Source organism: Xiphias gladius, chromosome 22 (genome assembly GCF_016859285.1).
Source record: "Xiphias gladius isolate SHS-SW01 ecotype Sanya breed wild chromosome 22, ASM1685928v1, whole genome shotgun sequence".
NCBI lineage: Eukaryota > Metazoa > Chordata > Actinopteri > Istiophoriformes > Xiphiidae > Xiphias > Xiphias gladius.
This window is the reverse complement of record NC_053421.1, coordinates 16,450,233-16,468,792: the sequence shown is the minus strand read 5'-3', so window position 1 is coordinate 16,468,792 and position 18,560 is coordinate 16,450,233. Positions and strand designations below refer to the sequence as shown.

The window sequence follows — 18,560 nt, the reverse complement described above, 5'->3', positions numbered from 1 at the left end:
ATGGTGCCTGTGACGCTGCGAAGATGCCGAAGTGAAAACCAAAATGCGGATCCCATTCGATATCGGGCTGGCTTAGTAGTTTGATTTCGCTGCTTTTTGAATTGCTGGCCATGATCCTGCCGCGGAGGCTCGTGCAGCTCTTGGTGCTGCTGGCCCAGAGCGGACGGTGGGGGGTCGCGCCGAGCCCCACCGACGAGGGAGCGCTCCGGGCCGGACACGGGGAGCACGGAGAGCCGGGACACCAGGAGCCACACAAGGACTCCTACAGCACCTTCGCCTCCGAGTTCCTGGAGTCCAGATATCTGTCCGATGACGGTAAGGATCTAGTTGAGTTTGACTAAGATTCCGAGGTAGAGGATTTTGTGGACATGTCGTTTATATGCGGACAAACTTAAAACATACAGGCATATAACATAGTCTAGAGACAAACAAACAGAGGCTGGAAGCAGAAACCGATCATGTGCTGTTTATTTTGTCTTGCATCCAACCTGTGTTCTCTGGACAGGGCCTTTCAGCACCCGGGCCAGCTCCCCGGTGGTAGCTCCCCACCCCCTTTTCCTCACACAAACACACACACACACACACACACACACACACACACACACACACACACACTCACACACACTCACATGTACAGCGCAGATGGCCTCCCCCTTGTTGGCCCTTTGACTGCCTTGAAAACAAGTTGCTTTGTTGTGGAACCAACTGAGTTGCTGATGTTGCATTTCGCAGGATATCCGTTCCCCACGGCCCCACCAGTGGATCCCTTTGCCAAGATCAAAGTCAGCGACTGCGGAGTAACCAAAGGCTGCATAAGGTCAGAGAAGGATGCACCTTCTGCCGGCTCTCTCGTTCTGAAAACAGAGCTCCAGAGCAGCTGTATTCTCCGGGGCGGCTTTATCCTAGATACTGTGGCCTAACTTCACAGAGCTGGAGCTAAACATGGAAACTCTCCACTGTCTAGTCTTTGTCATCTGAAACCTGGATTTAAATTCATTGAAATAGTGCTCTACTTTAGCTCTTTGATTACTATAATATTCTGAATATTGTGAACACATTTTCTCCACTGAGCTCTTTTCGATAGTGTAATCTTCTGAAGGGAGTGTTTGTATTTTGTCTACGTCCAGGTACGGGAAGCCAGGGTGTGATGCAGAGACGTGTGACTACTTTCTGAGTTATCGTCGCATTGGAACAGACGTGGAGTATGAGATGAGCGCAGACACAGACGGTTGGGTGGCCGTAGGGTTTTCCTCTGACAAGAAAATGGTGAGCCGCTGCATAACCTCTCTGAGACTGTCAAGAAATTCCTGTGTCTAAACGCATATTTTTTGTGGTATGCTTTAACAGAACTAATTTGACTTGAATGTGCTGTATCAGACCAAGTTACTGGAAATGTACGCTCAATCAGAATCAGAATCAATAATCCATAATCATACACATAGATATGTTGAAAATTATGCAACTTTTTAAGAGCTTGAAGTCAGTTAATTCTGAAACTGCATCATTAACTAGACAAAAATTAAGTTTGAAGGCTCTTATTCCAAAAATAATAGTCCACTGTTTACACAATGTGAGGCTTTTTTTTTTCTAAATTTGTTGGCATGAATGTTACAAGCTTTATATACAGTGTGATAAGAAATTTAATGGTAAGCATAGAGTTTAGACATCATATTTAAAGGCAGTGGGGGATCACAATGTAAATATGAGTGGTCACAAGATGATTAAAATAATAAATAATAAAGGTACATGTTTCAGTTCAGTTACATTATTTTGAGTTTTCTTTTTTCCTCTGAAATACTGGACATTTTCACCTCTTTTGGACCTATAGCAATTCTTTAAATGAAACAATCAGAGAAGGAAAAATCACTCTTTGGCTGAACTGATTAGACTTCATGTCCACACTAAGGTCATAACTTGTGATGTTGGGTCACAAATAGACATTACTTCATTATGATGGCTCACAGGCTGAGGAACTTGGGAACCACTCTCTTAATGTGTTTAATTTACACTACAGATAATTGATACAATTTACACTAAAACATTTTATTTAACATTAGTTGTTTATTTGCAATGACGTATGTTTGAGATTTTTTTTTTTAACTTGCTATCAGTCAATATCTATATCCATACAATCAAATGCTTAGAGCCTCATAATGAAGGCTCTATCCAAATATTTTATTGTCTGATATCTACATGAGCTTGGACATATCTGCCAGCTAAAGATGAGTTTGACATCCAGCTAAGTCCATTGTGATAATTTTTCAGGTAATAGGGTGATCTACAGTATATCAATATTAAAAGAGGATTGGCCAGCTATTGTTGTTGGTGTTTATTTTCCTATATTGGCTATCCCTACAGGAAAAACATGGGCTCATGTTTTTTTTTTTTTTGGGGGGGGGGGGGGGGGTTGGTTGGTTGGTGCATTTTGGAATAAAGCTCTTCATTCCTTGTTATTTCCTATCCATATCCACAGGGAGGAGATGATGTCATGGGCTGCGTCCATGATGATAACGGTCGTGTGCGGATTCATCACTTCTACAACGTCGGCCAGTGGGCCAAGGAGATTAAGAGGAACCCGGCCAGAGATGAGGAGGGCATTTTTGAGAACAATCGGGTGACCTGCCGTTTCAAACGGCCGCTGTACGTCCCCAGAGAGGAAACACTTGTGGACTTACACCTGTCGTGGTATTACCTGTTTGCATGGGGTCCTGCCATTCAAGGTGAGTTGTCAAGCATCAGCATAAAGTCGGCTCTTTTTGTGTTTTTCTGCCTTTCAGCCGTCTCACATTGTCTTACCTTTTCCAACAGGTTCCATCACGAGGCATGACATCGACAGTCCGCCAGTCAGCGACCACATGATCAGTATCTATAAGTATGAAGACATCTTCATGCCTTCCACAGCTTACCAGACCTTCAACTCTCCCCTCTGCTTACTGCTCATAGTAGCTCTCACCTTCTACCTACTAATGGGAACACCATAATCAAGGATCGCAGAGCACAGAGTGGAGAAAAAAAGGGGAACAGAAGATGAGGCAGCAATAAAAAAAAGTTGCCATTTTTGTTAGATGCCACATTCAAGTGTGCACTTTGCACAAATAGACACAGTATTAGATATATTAAAAAATGATAGAGAATGTACTGTATATTCATTACTCTGATCTCATACAGAGGCACTTGACAAATTATTAAGATCTATATTGTAGAGGTGTCCTGTACTGGTGTCAGTACAAAAGCATTATAGTATAAATAGGCCAATTATTTTCAGTATTTATGATAGCTAGTATTTTAAAAAATATTAGGAGTACACATGCCAATAAATAAATCTCATAAGTCTTCGAAAACACTGCATGCACTGGAAAATCTGGGAATGATTTCAAAAATCCACTGTTCACTGATGGCGAGAAGACAGTGCCTCATGTTGAACTTGGCTAAAAGACAAAGGTTTTCTGAGGACAAAAGAAACCAAACAGCTCCCAGCCTTTTGCACACACTCTTCCTGTCCCTTTACTCATGCTTAAAAAGAAAAAATGATGTTTATTTGCTGGTTTGTAACATTAAAATGTAGTTTCCAAGGTTTGAGGAACCGGCCACTGTATGCATTTACCATTTAGAGATTTTCATTAACTTTTTAGTTGTTTTTATTTTTGTTTGGCTCAACTTACTTTTCCTTAAAGAGCTTTTTTCCCACCTTTCCCCCCACAGTGGCTCTTGGGTTAGTTTATCAGTACTGTGGCACTGTGACTGTGTTGAACAAACAGAGAGAGACTGCTACATGAGTGACTATTGCCTAAACAGGCAACAACACACGGAACAGGAACAAACTGGGGACTGAAGAACATTTTGCTTGGGCTTTGGACAAATTTTTTCCCCAGGTTGTTATTGTAGCCTTTTGATCTGTATTAAAAATGACTGGATATGTTAAAATGCCTCCCACTGAAACAATCTGCCATGATTGTGTTTATTATCAATAAACATTTTAAGAAAATACAATACAGTATATACACAAAAATACAGATCTTGCTGTGCGTGAATAGTTAGCTCTCCCAGTCAAACAGTATAAAGCCATAGGACATATTTTTAATAGAATTAAAAGTGGTTATATTTAGGGCTGGGACACTGAAGTCTTGTCCCTGGTGTTTTGAGGGTGCCTGTTACTATGAGTATCTTAAATTTTTGCGGACATCAGGCGTGGCAAATAGTCTTACAGGTCAACAATCGGTAACTACCTCAACTTACATTTGAAAAACTTTAAAAACCAAATTTTTGAAAATATAAAAAAACTAAATTAAAATTTTGGTCTCACCTAGAACAGAAACCTTTTTTAGTATTGTTGAAAGAAAGAAGGTCACATAAGATGAGCTGAAACTTTATCGATCCCCACAGAAGAAGTTCACTTGTTACAGCAGCTTAAAAGTAGAAGAAATATACTGACATAAATAAAAACGATATACACCTATCACATATTTAGATATGAATATAAGCCATATATTATTAATAAAATTAAAATTGTATAATACAGTTTACATCAGTGATTTTTTTAGGGGCCTGCTTTCTTTGTCTCTACAAACACATTTTTAGTAACATTTATAAATTAAACCTGTTTATAAAACCGTCTTGTAACAGTCAAATAGTAGCTGTAACCACAAGCGTACGGTACCACGGCACCAAAACACTTTACTTTAAACACTGGTTGTTGCCCTTTTTATAATAAAGCCACTGTTGTGTAAAAATCTGATTGTGATTAGATCATCTTTCAAATTGTTCTGATGGCACAGCTGATATGCCTTCCTGTCTTCCACAGTGTTGTTTTTTTTTAATGCTAACACTGTGAAGCACCAAAACCTGAAATGAAAAATTTCTACACATAATGGATTTAAAACAATAGACTTAATACATTATGCAGTGTCATGCCTAAAAAGAACAACAAGAACATTATTTGTTTATTTAGATTCATTGTTGAATAAATAATAATAATAATAATAATAATAATAATAATAATGAATTGTAACGGCAGTATATTAACAATATAGCAACAAACAAAAACATAAAATGCAAAAAAACAAGAACAACAGAATTGTATGAAATAAAAATAAAAAAACTACAAACAGGAAGTGATTGTTTATTCGTATACACTGCATTGCCCATGGTGCCCTTGGGTATTTCGTTAGTGCTACGTCACATGTTTTCCTCCCTCACGCGGCGGCAGTGCATCTCAGGGTAGACTACCGCAGCGGAGACCGGGAACATGGCAGACGAGGAGGACTCGGCGCCGGAGCCCGCCGCCCTCTCCCCGCCGGAGAGCCCTCGCACTGGGCGGCCTCCCTCTGTGTCTTTCTCCGAGAGCGTCCAGCCGGCCGTCGGGATGGTGAGCCAGCTGCTAACCCAGCCCTCCTCCCTCAAATTTGATAAAAACATCAAACAGGCCTTCTACAATACGGGGGCGATGATCTTTGTGGCAATCTGCTGCGGGGCAGCTGTCCTGGTCTACTTCATCCTGGAGGCCTTCCTCCGCCCGCTGCTCTGGGCAGTGCTCTGCGGGACATTCCTCCACCCCTTCAAATACTCCCTGGCCCGGGTGGGCCGCTCGTGGCTAAGCGGCCTGCAGCACACGGGGACGCCCATCGTGTTGGGCACCCTGCTAGTCCCGGTGTGGTGTGTGAACTACGGGGTGGAGGCGATGGGCAGGCTAGTGCTGGAGAGGCTCACGGTGCTGCTGGTGATTGGGGCCGGGGCTCCGCTGGTTTACTTCCTCTACCTTTTCTGGAGCGTCATCGGCATGCAGGTGATCCTCGGGCACGTCTGTGGGATCATCGGGGCTGCGCTTGACTGTTTCCACGCTCTGTGGGTGAGCGAATGGACACGGACACGGACACACCCACCCACACACACACATACACACACACGCACACGCACACACTCCCCCGTCCCCTTAACGATGACACAAGTTCCTCTGTGTCAGCCAGTGTGGATGCTACCGAGTGGGCGAGGTCAGCTCTGTCAACTGAGTCACCCTTAACAGTCTGCAACTCGGCCCGGAGCCGGGTCTTATTAGATTAGATTCAGATCAGTGTCACTATATTTTTTCCCCACTATTTTCTACTGTATCTGTATGACAAATGTATGCAGAATGACGTGAGTCTCAAATTGACAGAGAACCATGTACCCCTGCTTTCTGTAAGATTCAGACATGTAAAACAAGAACCTCATTACAGAGCTAAAACAACCTAGAAAATTAATTAGGAAAAAGTTTGTAGACCGATTTATCTTTTGTCCTTTTTTTTAAGTAAAAATGCCTGAAATTCACTAGTTCCAGCTTCTCCAGGCTGAATATCTGCTGGTTTTCAAAGATTTAGGATGATTTAAAACAAAACCAAAAAAATGCTCTGTTCTCACACGTGAGAAGCTGGAACTATGGAATGCTTGGCTTTTTTTGCTTGAAAAATTACTTGAATAATTAATCGACTATCAAAACTAGTTGCCAATTGTATTTTAATAGTAATCAGCTCTGCTTTAAATGTGAAAAGCAAAGCCTGCAATAACGCAGGGTTTTAGCTTCTAATGAAATGCTGCTTGGAACCATTTACTTGGAAAGCAGCATTATTGTAAAACAACACAAAAGGACTGTCTTTTGTTATCCTTTGTTTCTTCTCAGGTGTGCACGGTGGTGTTTGGCTACTTGTTGGTGGTTTGTTTCAAGTGGAGTCCCCAAACTGAGCGCTACCTGAAGGCCCTGGCCCTTCCTGTCTGGGCCGTCCTGCTCTTCTACATTGGTGAGTGGGGAGACGAGAGGAAGCCTGGAGAGCCTGTTCACATGTGTTGGTTATCATTTCGTACTTTCATGCAAACTCCCTCTTTGCCCCTGGGAATACTTCTTCAAATTTTGCCTACTTTTGAGGGGAGATAAGGGAGATGTCTCTAAAGGTCAGCAAGTCAATTAGACAGAGGTCCTGCAGAGTGACATAGTAAGATGAGGAAGTATTTTTAGCACACACAAGGCGTGCCGAAAAGAAGTGCTGACCTTTACTCGTGAAATGTTAAAAGTTACTGAGAGCTAACAAGAATGAGTTCTGCTCAAGAGAAGAATAAGCAGGGGCCCTCACAATAATGTTATCATACAAATGATCAATGTCATCGTGTTAATTATTTGTCGCTTATTTTAACCCATATTTTGTGGCAAAGCGTGTTTACATATATGCTTCAGCTGGTCCCAGAAGACAAAGTAGTGCCCCAGATGTCAACATTTCCACCGATATAATGTCAACAGTAATGTCAACAAAACAGCATGCGTTTTAAAAAACGAGTTTCTCCACAGCAGAGAGGAGATGCATAGCTATCACCCTGATTTCTGCATCTGTTTTTAGTGTCTCTGACCGGCTCATGGAGAGTCCCCATATTTGTGGTTGTGGTTACACTCCTCATCGTGGGCTCCCAAGAGAAACCACCTGTCCCTGGCAGAGGTGAAGAATTATGGACACACACATATTTACAATTTACCACAGTAAGAAGCCTTAACTCCTCATCAACTGGGCACTCACACATATGGTTAAAAAAAAAAAAAAAAAAGCACAGGTAAATGTTTTTAGTATGGAATAAACAATTGAGATATAATGTGCTGTTAAAAAGTGCTTGTAGGTGGATTTAGTTCCATTAAGATAGAATCAGGCTAGCTGTTCCCCCCTGTTTCCAGTCTTGATGCCAAGCTAAGCTGGCTGTAGTTTCATATTTATCCTACAGATATGAGACTGGTATCAGTCTTCTCATGTACTGTAAGTCTCGGCGAGAGAGCGTCTAGCCGTATCTCCCAGAGTGTTGAACTACTGCTTTAAAACTCAAATGGGTCAAATAAGCTTATAAAAACTAGCATATCTACCATAGTCTATCCAGCTATCATCCTTTTAACTCAACTGTGGAAAAGCAAACCTCCTGAAATGACAGTTTTTATGGTTTCTTATCCCTCAACCTCAACCAGCACTTAGATTAAGTTACATCTTGCCTCAATTTTTCTTTGCCCTTTGTGGCTCGGTTTTCTTTTTCCCTACAACATAACGACGACGGTTTGTCTTTGAAACACTGGACTCGTGTTAGGAACATCAGACCATATGGGGAACACACACAAAGAGTGTTGCTTTTTTGCTCCTGACACCCTCTGCCTCTGTGAGTTACTGTTGTTATCTGTGTCTCTTCATTTCCCCAGGAGAGCTGTCAGGGCAGGTGTTGTCTTTCGCTGCTAATACTATTTACATGGCAATCTCCTGTAGCAACCTTCAGCTGAAAACTGAGGCCAGTGAAAAATCTACTACAGGTAAGATAGCTTAGGTTTATTCAACTCAGCGCCTTACAGAAGCTTTTATTACAGGTACAACGCATAGGCTACAGACTAATACGGAGGAAGTGTCTTTGTGACTCCGGATTTGGCTTTCTCAGTTACTGGAGCGAGAGAAAAGGCAGAGTGGAGGAAGGCTCAATGAAGCTGATTTGTGATAACCGATCAGTAACCACCATGGTTAATTAAGCAAACAGGCCCTAAAACACACTGTTTGACAAGCTTTTATATATATTGGACATTAACCTGAAAGGCACCATAGAGATTTACATAAGAAGAGGTCAAATTAACTATTGACTATTAAGTTTCTAACTTTGAGCACCCATTTGAGGAAATGCAGCTCAAGAAACTTCAGCTTTGGCTTCCCCATTTAGCCACGGTGGTTAGCACTTGGTACAGCTAACCAGTATCCATCCTCATTGCTTTGTAATTTCTTTATTTTCCTCTTATATGCTTCCTATACCCTCTCCCTCTCATCTCCTCCAAGATGGTGGGCAGTCTGTGGGCTGCCCTCCTGCCACCCCTGGGTTCCCTCAGGGCTCTCGTTCACTACCAGCCGGCCTCTTCCAGAAAGAGAAAAGCTCCCACAGAGCCAGTGATATCTACTTTATACTACTGGTGTGGGCCATAGTTCTGGTTCAGGTCTGGCTCAACCTCTGGATCCTTCAACTGCTGCCTATCCCTGTGGCTGGTAACACACATTTGCAGACATACGTGAATACACACACCCCTTGACATGCTTCTTCATATATTATACTAAGGCTCATGTTGCATTGATACTTCAGTGTGGGTGCTGAAGAAGCTGGTGGTCCACTTTGGCCTGAAGAGCTTTGCAGAGCGGACTCTTACCTCGTGGTGGATGGTGCTAGAGAAGTTTGGACGTGAGCGAGAGGAGGCCCTGCTGCCTGGACCAATCAGAGGCCTGGCTCAGTTCCTGCTTCGTATCGACACCAAGGTAACATCTCTGACCGATCTACAGGTGCCGCTGGTGCAGCTGCTGGTCTTATTTCCTCTATCTTTGATTGCACACATCCTCAGCCGGGAACACAGAGGTTTCCTGTTACACTATCTTACACTGTCCTCATTAAACACCGTCAGTGGCTAGCAGGGCTGTCAGTTACATGAACAGGATATCAACAGGTCATTAAGGATTCTGTAAAAGTATTAAAATAATACGGCCAAAAATGAAATGAAGTTGAATAAAAAACTTTAAATCCGTCTGTAGGGATTTTAGATATATTTGGTTCTAGTAACATATGATTAAAAAAGGATCCCACACACTATTTGAAGCTTGCAACTAAAATATTTTCACTGACAAACGGACAATTTTACTTGTTGTATCAGTTTCAGGTAGTTTGAGGGATGCTTCCTCCGTCGTTTGTCCCTAATCCATACTTTTATGTTAACAATAGATTAACCGATATGTGTAATGTGTAAGGTATCAGTCATAGTGACGAGCCCACGAAGAATCATCACCAGACTCAACAGTTCTCCTCAGCTCCATGGAGCGTTTTAGCATCTTTCCGTTAATTGTTTTGGATTTCAACTTCGTTGTTCTGGCTCAGTTTCACTGCTCCCCTCGGCGTCTTTTCCAGCAGCAGCAGGTAGCTGTTTTCACAGAAAAAGCTCTGACAAACAAATGTTACCCAGCACCAACGTGCAGACAGAAACAGAAGCATTTAGCAGCGAAGAGCCAGAGAGAACAAATTTGTAAAGTGATAATGTCATTGTTGTTTTTACAGCTTCTCATGCTGCCCTTACTGTCCAAAATCAATGAATAATGCTTTAAAAAGACTTTAAAACATATTAAACAGAATTTTCTGATACCAGCAACTCTTGGCCTAACTAGAGGTGTGTCTTAGAATGACTGATAAGTCTACTGCTACATAAATCACAATCCTCAGGTTTAATATAATTATTATAGTATAATATACTAATTACCTCACTGCTGACACCTTTCACACTAAAATATGTCTTTGTTCTGAAGGTTTTGGGATGTAGTTATGTTTGTAATCACAGTGATTTGCATCACACACTCACTGTATGGTCAGTAGTTAAATCCTGCCTGCCTTTTCTGATCCCTCACTGCCTTTACCCAAACAGAAGTTGTGTTGTCGTTGCATGGGTACGTGTGATGACTGCTGCACAGATCCTTCCAATAATAATCTTCCCAATGTCTCTTTGTCTCCTCCCAAGCTCTGGCATTGGCTTAACAAGCAGGTAATGATTTCGAGGAGCAGAGTGCTGAGAGAAAGAGAGACTGACAGAAAGAGTGTGTATATATGAGAAAAAGTTAAGAGACGAAGATAAAGAAATCACCTGGATATATGTGTGGGTGTGTTTGTGTGTGAAGGCGTGAGCACACCTCGTAGTAGCTTGAACTGGCGCTTTACTCATCCACTGTCATCACCCCCTCATGCTGTCTATATGTCTGTCCTCCCGCTGCTTTCCCTGCTCCGTGCTTTTATTTAATGTTTTTTTTTTTTGGTTTTGTTTTGTTTTTTACAGGAAGCTACATTCGGGGGAGGTGGGAGTCTTTGATCCCCCAGCCCCGTCTGTACCTTTCCTGCTATGATCTGACTGGCAAGTTTGGCTTGAGAGTGTCAGAGCTGCATGGAGAGGAGGTTGATGTAGACAGAGCAGAGCAGAGTGGGAGAAGAGGGCAGTGCTTCTGAAAATCGTTGATGAAACAGCCTGATTTTAAGTTGAAGTTGTTAATGCAGATGTAGGAGAAACACTGCCCATGGTCTCCCAGAAACAACTCTTTGAAAGATGTGATTACACTTGTGGAGATTTTATGGGTGAGCAGGACAAAACAATGGAAACACCAAACAGTTTGTGAATCCTAAAAGAAATTTGGCCAATTTTTACCTTTAGAGGAGCTTTATTTCTCTTTGTGGTCATGTCATCTGGGGCCTGAACTGTCTATAGTAGGATATTAGATGTTTCCTCATGAAGCTCCAGTTTTCTGGGACAAAGAATGTACCCTAGCATCAACTTTGCTTAAAAGATAAAGTTGAAATATTCTATACATTTCTTAGTATCAACAAATCCCATGAAAAAACCAAAACCATCAATAAATTAATCCCACTATTAACTATTGTCTGTGTAACCAAAGCCTGGTATTGTCTTCGAAAAACTATTGGAAACACATCAGTGAACCATAACATTGTACTGGATGACATGTTCCTTCATTACCATGAAGATAGACACTGTGGTTTATTCTGAATCCCGAATCCTGCTGTCATAAACACTCACTCAGTCACCAGATGTGTGTTCATCTGTGCTTGAAAGTAGTCTCCAGCCAATGCACAATTTACTTCTGTTTGAATCAGTTTTGCTGAAAACTGGAAAGTACCCAGAGATGGACTAACACATTGTTGGTTTTGGTCTTGACAGTAAGAAACATATAAACATATATAATGCAAGCTTTACGCATAAAAGGTTGAATTAAGTTTGGAGTTTGAGCCCTGCGATGGGCATGGTAGACATTTGACATGAAACCCATCTTGAATGGTGGTATAGCATTACATGGCTCACAGTGGTATTGCAGGCATTTGACCTTATCACTTGTACAAGATGGCTGCTGTGGGTTCACCACAATGTTAAAGCAGCCCGAGGCAGAGGTGCATTAATGGTTTCCTCTGGCATGAAATAATGTAGGTGCAGGAAGATCCAAAAAGGTGACTCATAACATTGTTTTGATTTGTTTGTGCTCCTCAGACAACAATTTGTTCATGTGTCCTCGCTTTCAAAGGAATGTTAATTTAAGAAGCTTTTGTTGTGGTTTTAGTCGATACAGTGTCACAGAGGCAGTGGTGCAAGTCAGAGATTTCTTTTTAGTTAGTTTGTAACATGTATTTTGTTCTTACTCATGATTAAAAAAAAATGCAGCGCTTGTAAGCAATGCAATGACTGTGTGGCCTATTTGAAACTTTATTAGTGAACTCATGTTGCATTCAGCGGTGGTGATTATCAGAACTCTTTTAAACCAGACCCCTACTTCTAATTGGTATTCAACTTATCAATTTGCCCGTTGAATTGCCTTATTTAGTTTTTTCAAAATAAAGTCAGTTTCGATGTGGTGTTTCCATTTTTTTGTTTGTACTGGATTTAATGCACATAAGTCAGCCTGCTAAGTATCATTCTTCTCTTTAAGGTAAGGCTACATTCTTGTAGATGTTTAAAAAAAAATACACCCTCAACTTTACCTACTTGACCTGTACTGACTGCCATATCCGTCACCATCCATGTAATGACAAAACCTTAGGGCACGGTCTTATGAGAAAGAGATGTCCACTAACAGAGCATCTTCCAGTAACTTGCCATCAGTTTCAGTAACTTGATTTTAACACATGGGCACAAACACATACAAATGGAGACTAATGCTGTTATAAATTGGCTGTCGATGCAGTTTTGGAGCATTGAGAAACCTGAGTTAAGAACTGTGCCACCTTTCAACAGAATGTGACCTTTGAAAAACTGATGGGTATGCTCACAGTACTTCCAAAATAAAAGATCCTGACAGTAAGATAAGTCACGCACACAGCATGTTTCAGTGCTGAAGTGCAAAGACGTGTGCAGATGTCCTGGCTTTTGGTTCACTCAGTCAACTACCTTATTGTCCTCAGGGCCCAAGGGGGCAGCTTTTAGATTCAAAATGGCCTCTTCCCATGGAAAGGACGCAGGTTTCTCCATGTGTCTGATCACTGTAGTGTTCAGTCCCTTCAGAACAGTGCTGACTTTGTTTCTACTCTACCACCTCTCGACCCCCCCCCCTTCTATTTCTTTGTGTCTGTCTTCTCCCGCCTCTTCGTGCAGATGATCGTTTGGTTGGAGCGATCTCTGGATAAAATCATCAGCATCTTCATCATCTTCCTCCTGGTCACAGGGACCCTGCTCATGGCTCTGCTGCTGACAGCTATGGTACTGGTTTTGTTCTGCTGAATGACTTCACTGCCTTTCGGTGGCGCTGACATCGTCTTGGATAACAAAGTAACTTTTATCTTTCTAGGTTCATCATGAGAGTGTTCACATCATCGAGGTAACCAGTAACCTCATCAACGAGACTGTGTCTAACCATCCAGAATGGGCCAAGTAGGACAGTTTAATCTCTTTTAGACCACTTTTGCCTTTTTTGCATTTGGAGATATGGTTTCTCACGTTCTGAACACCTTTCTTTCTTTCTGATACTGTCCTCCTCTAGTTGGCTTCCAGAGGCTCGCGTGGTCCAAAAGGCTCTGAATTCAGCCGCTACTAATGTTTATCAACATGGGAGAGAATGGATAACACAGAAGGTGGGAATCATAACTGTCTATGATTTATTTCACATCCACTATGAATAGAGTGTAAATAGTTTGACAGCCAGTTATGCAACACATCTTTCTGTGTTTCTTTTCCTGTGTGCAGCTTCATAAGATGTTAGGAGACAAGGTGAACCACACAGCAGTGATTGAGAAACAAGTTTTGGAGCTTTGGGACCGACTGTACCACTCCTGGTTTGTGAAGGTAGTATTAGGACATTGGAGGTCGGGCCAGTCCATTTAACCTCTTGATGTTAAGGAAGTATCTTTACAGTGGCTTAAAATGTCAAAGTCATAAAATATTCCATGCATTTTCCAGAATGTGACCCACTCCGGACGCCACCGTGGTCAGAAGATAATGGTTCAGAGACAGAACAGCTGGTTAGTAGACATCCTGGACTGGAAGGATATCGCCTCGTTTCTGCAGGAAAATATTGAGACTCTGCTGTCTGTAAGTATGGATGTGCTTTTACACTATCTTATGTATGATGCAGAGGATTTGCATATGTTTTGCTTTGATTAATATGTCAGTCCATCATCAAATGCAATATTACAGACACCCATGGGGGTGGGGTGCTACATCCTTTGTTTTCCTTTTATCAAAATGGTATTTCAGAGAATCAGTGAACGGATTTTAATAAAACATTTTTGGAACACTGTACTGTATGTCAGCACTGCCTCAATTGGCCTCTAATAAAAACTGCAGGTCACAAATCACTGAAATATTTATAACTTTGTGTCTCAAAGGGGTGTACAGTTTTCCTGTGGATGACATGTTTACTGTTTCCTTGTTGTTTTGTAGATCCTGGAGTCTCTGTGGGTAGTAATGAGTAGGAATGTTGGCCTCCTCATCTCCACCACAACCACCCTCTTCACTGTCTTGTTCCACAGCGGCACGGCTCTGCTCAACTTCGCTCTGAGTCTGGTATGAAACACTGACAGTTATAAACCATCTCGCTCAAAATGACATGGAGTGGTTTTGTTTGGTTTGTTGGCAACATTAGGAAGAATTGCCTTGCTCACCCTTGTTTACCTGGTGTGTTGAAACCAGCAAAATCTGCACTTCCAGCTGAGGTAAAACCGGTTTGCACTCAGAACAAAAATTAGTCTGTGCTGTAATGCAGAAGAGTCGCAACACAGATTCAACAATATATTTATAAAACAACATGTTGTATGTCCTGTAATCTGCAGTTAATTTTCTCAGTTGCTTTGTCTATGAAATGTTAAAAAATAGTAAAAAAATTGGCATTCAAAATTTCTCAGATCCCAAGGTGAGGTCTACAGTTTGCTTGTTTTGTCTGACTAACAGTCAATACCCCAAGATATTCAATTTACTGTCATAATTGACAAAGAAAAACAAAAAAAACAGCAAATCTTCACATTTGACAATGAATTAAAAAATTAACTGATTTTCAAAGTAGTTGCCAATTAATTTTCTTTCTGTCGACAACTCATTGCAGCTCTAATTTCCTGGGTTTCTTTCCATTGTTGTACCCTGGTGTCCACACAGTCTACCAACTTCTACACACCTTATTTTAATATGTTCTTGGTTAAAATGATTATAACCAATGAACTAATTTTACCTGTCTATTCTGATGAATCATTTTGGTGCTGTTTCTTGTGTGTATGCAGGTGATTTTCTTGACCACTCTTTTCTACCTGCTGAGCTCCAGTGGTGAATATTACAAACCTGTCAAATGGGTGATCAGCCTGACCCCTCTCTCACAGCCCGGACCTTCCTCCAATATCATAGGCCAGTCTGTAGAAGAGGCCATCAGGTAGTCACATGCACAAAATCATCTTAAGTATCTACAAAATCTATAAATATATGTCATCGAGATTATTTTTGACTGTGTGTGTGTGTGTGTGTGTGTGTGTGTGTGTGTGTGTGTGTGTGTGTGTGTGTGTGTGTGTGTGTGTGTGTGTGTGTGTGTGTGTGTGTGTGTGTGTGTGTGTGTGTGTGTGTGTGTGTGTACTGAAGAGGAGTGTTTGACGCCTCTCTGAAAATGGCCGGCTTCTACGGCCTGTACACTTGGCTCACTCACACCATCTTTGGCATCAACATTGTCTTCATTCCTTCTGGTGAGTCAGTGTGTACACAGCAGATCATGCTGGCACTGCATGTGCACCTGCCAAGCCACACTCGGTGTTCTCTCACTCTCTGACTCCCTCTCTCCTGGGCTGAAGCTCTGGCTGCCATTCTGGGTGCTGTGCCGTTCCTGGGGACCTACTGGGCAGCGGTGCCAGCAGTGTGTGACTTGTGGTTGGCGCAGGGCGAAGGCGTCAAGGCTGTGCTGCTGCTGATCTGCCATCTGCTTCCGACATATTTTGTAGATACAGCCATCTACTCTGATATTTCTGGGTAGGTATGTTTGTCACCGTTGCTACCGGCTTTGTGTGTTTGTGTGTGTTTGTGTGTGTGTGGTTTTTGAGCTTCCCCTTGTTGCACTGCAACATTTGCCCAACACATTTCAACATCCCCCTGTGACTGTTAGTATAACACATTCAAGCCTTGTTGGTACCCTAAAACGGCTATGAGAGGAAACCCTGCTGTTGGTGAAATCTATTAACATTGTCTCCATTTGCCTCAGCCAGTTTCATCAACTGTTGGGTGTAGGAGATAGACCTAATGAAAACAACACGAGACAGAGGGCCAGAAAATACTCATTCTCAGCTCTTCATGGCAGCCTGGCCTCCTGTCGAAGCCTGCTTCCCTTGGAATAGTGTTTCCCACAGTGCTGCCCTCATAGTTGTGGTTAGGAATTTATTTACGGATTATGGTTAAATGTTTCAGAAATAACTTGTTGGGTTAGGCTTAGGGTAAAGGGAAATATAAACCTATGGGAAAGCAGACTTTTATATAACTATAAAAATGCATACCGAAGTTCAGCTGAAGCTAATATTAGGTATCAGCAGCGGGTAATCTCGTTAAAACCTGTCCTTTAAGGAGCAGAAATATAGTTCTGTAAGTATCGCTTGACACCATTTCTTGCCTCTGTGTCTCAGGGGTGGACACCCGTACCTAACAGGTCTGGCAGTGGCAGGTGGAGCGTACTATCTGGGACTGGAAGGCGCCATCATCGGGCCCATTCTCCTCTGCATCCTGGTGGTGGCAGCCAACATCTACAGTGCCATGTTAATGAGCCCCAGTTCTGCAGTGCCCACACCGGTGCAGTCGACCTGGCCTCTCCACCCCATCAGGTAACACAACGCCTGAAACACATGAAGACAGCTGATCAAATCTTCACATAAACGCAACCACACCGTCATAGTTCTCTTGCTTGTCCCTTTCAGGACCTTCACGGACTCCAGCCCCTCGGTCTTGAAGAAAACCAGTGAGTGAGAGCGCGAGAGCGTGTCCCTGTGGAAACGTCATCCGGCTACCTATTGGCTGATTCCTCAGGGGAAGTGCTCTCTTCTCTGAAGCTCCTCCCTACGGCGTCCGGCTCTACAGGAGTCAGCCCCGACCAAGAAGAGATGGCGGTGTAATGACTGATCACCCATGATGCCATCTGCTTACCAGAGCTGTTTCTCTGAGCGATATGGGACCAACTGCTCTCATTCAAGACCCTTAACTCACAAGTGTGAGCCTACATCCAGATCCCAAACACTGACCGACGACATCACAGTGGTCTTTATGATTATGAACGGTGGAGACATTGTTGCTAATCACATTATCTTTCAGAACTCAGTGCCTACATTGATTTTGTAATATTGAGAAATGCCTAAAATTATCCTGTGGTTTGTGAATCGTAAGATGATGTATTTTATCTTCAAGGCCCCTGAAAACCACCCCGCACACCCTGGCTGTGTTTAAACCACGGAATGTGGTCACGCAGTATTTCTACTCCCTACCTCTCTCCTTATGGAGTTTGTAGTTAAGGCCGGCTTTGAACACTTCTCCCCACAGAAGTCCCCACGCCAGGCTCAAGAGAACAAGTTATTGACCGTTCTTAGTTTAACTTAAAGTGTCATTCATGTTTCAGTGGTGTTAGCTTTGAGTCTGCAACACTAGATCTCTGCTTTAGCAAAGACATACACTCCTGCTCTCCTGGACCAGGCTTTGTTAGTACTGTTTTTTTAGTATCAGTACAGTTGAATGTTCGCAAATGTTCTTGCTTATTTTTTTTTAATGGCCACAGTTTTAGACTGACAATGATTTCTTTAGTGGATCAGATTAGACGACCTGCATCCAGGGAATCAGGCTTGAGTCCGAGACACACAGGATTGCTGAGGGATTCAGTTTTTTTGTTTTTTTTTTTTTTAATTCATGTCAAAGTTAAGTTTTTTTTTTTTTTCACACTGTGAGGGCAAATACACGCAACCAAGCTTTTCATTTTTTAACACACTTAGCCGATCTGTCAGTATTGAAGGATGTTTACAGAGGATGTTGACATTGACAAATGTGACTGAGTATTTTTGTGAGCACTTTTCAACTTTTGGTATGGCTGTGATTTCATCTGTAGTTTAGATCTCACACACCTCACATCCCTTACAAATGTCTGATATATATAATTTCTACTCACCTCCTCCACTCTTGCACTTGTCCACCCCATATTTTAAGTACAGTCAGAGCACTTTTCTGAAAGGACAGTATGAAGTAGTTTACATCACGTGAAGCTTTAATAAATGGGCTGTACAGATTAATCGTGTATGTAATGCGACACATTGATTATTGACGGCTACTGTGTTGGCTACTGTGTTAGCTACTGGAGGGGGGGGGGGTGATGTGGTCTGGGTTGGAACAAGCATGTGATTTAGCAACGGTTTCACTGTTTGACTAAAATACTATACTTTTATTTGATGCTGTTGCTGTTTTTGTGTGTGCTTTTTTTAATAACTGGATATGCACTGACAATAAACATTTTCATTTGAACTGCTGTGTCTTTGTTGGGTAACTCGTCTGTAGCAACTATTGCTTATTTTCATTGTCT

The 18,560-nt window shown here is 42.2% G+C and overlaps 2 protein-coding genes across 2 annotated transcripts; both read left to right on the top strand.

The window, feature by feature from the left end:
- The first annotated feature begins 70 nt into the window (after positions 1–70).
- LOC120784477 (DOMON domain-containing protein FRRS1L) lies at positions 71–3,894 on the top strand. Its single transcript, XM_040118327.1, has 5 exons — positions 71–315; positions 733–817; positions 1,128–1,266; positions 2,474–2,720; positions 2,809–3,894. The coding sequence occupies exons 1-5, from the start codon at positions 111–113 to the stop codon at positions 2,979–2,981; spliced, it is 849 nt and encodes a 282-aa protein (XP_039974261.1). The 5' UTR covers positions 71–110; the 3' UTR covers positions 2,982–3,894.
- Positions 3,895–5,171: 1,277 nt separating this feature from the next.
- On the top strand, positions 5,172–18,476 carry tmem245 (transmembrane protein 245). The gene is made up of 17 exons (XM_040118011.1): positions 5,172–5,845; positions 6,653–6,770; positions 7,362–7,457; positions 8,195–8,302; positions 8,811–9,014; positions 9,109–9,278; positions 13,145–13,249; positions 13,338–13,420; positions 13,530–13,620; positions 13,733–13,831; positions 13,946–14,077; positions 14,429–14,551; positions 15,259–15,404; positions 15,608–15,708; positions 15,814–15,988; positions 16,633–16,827; positions 16,921–18,476. Exons 1-17 carry the CDS (start codon positions 5,246–5,248, stop codon positions 16,967–16,969), a joined length of 2,595 nt encoding a protein of 864 aa, XP_039973945.1. The 5' UTR covers positions 5,172–5,245; the 3' UTR covers positions 16,970–18,476.
- The last annotated feature ends 84 nt before the right edge of the window (positions 18,477–18,560 follow it).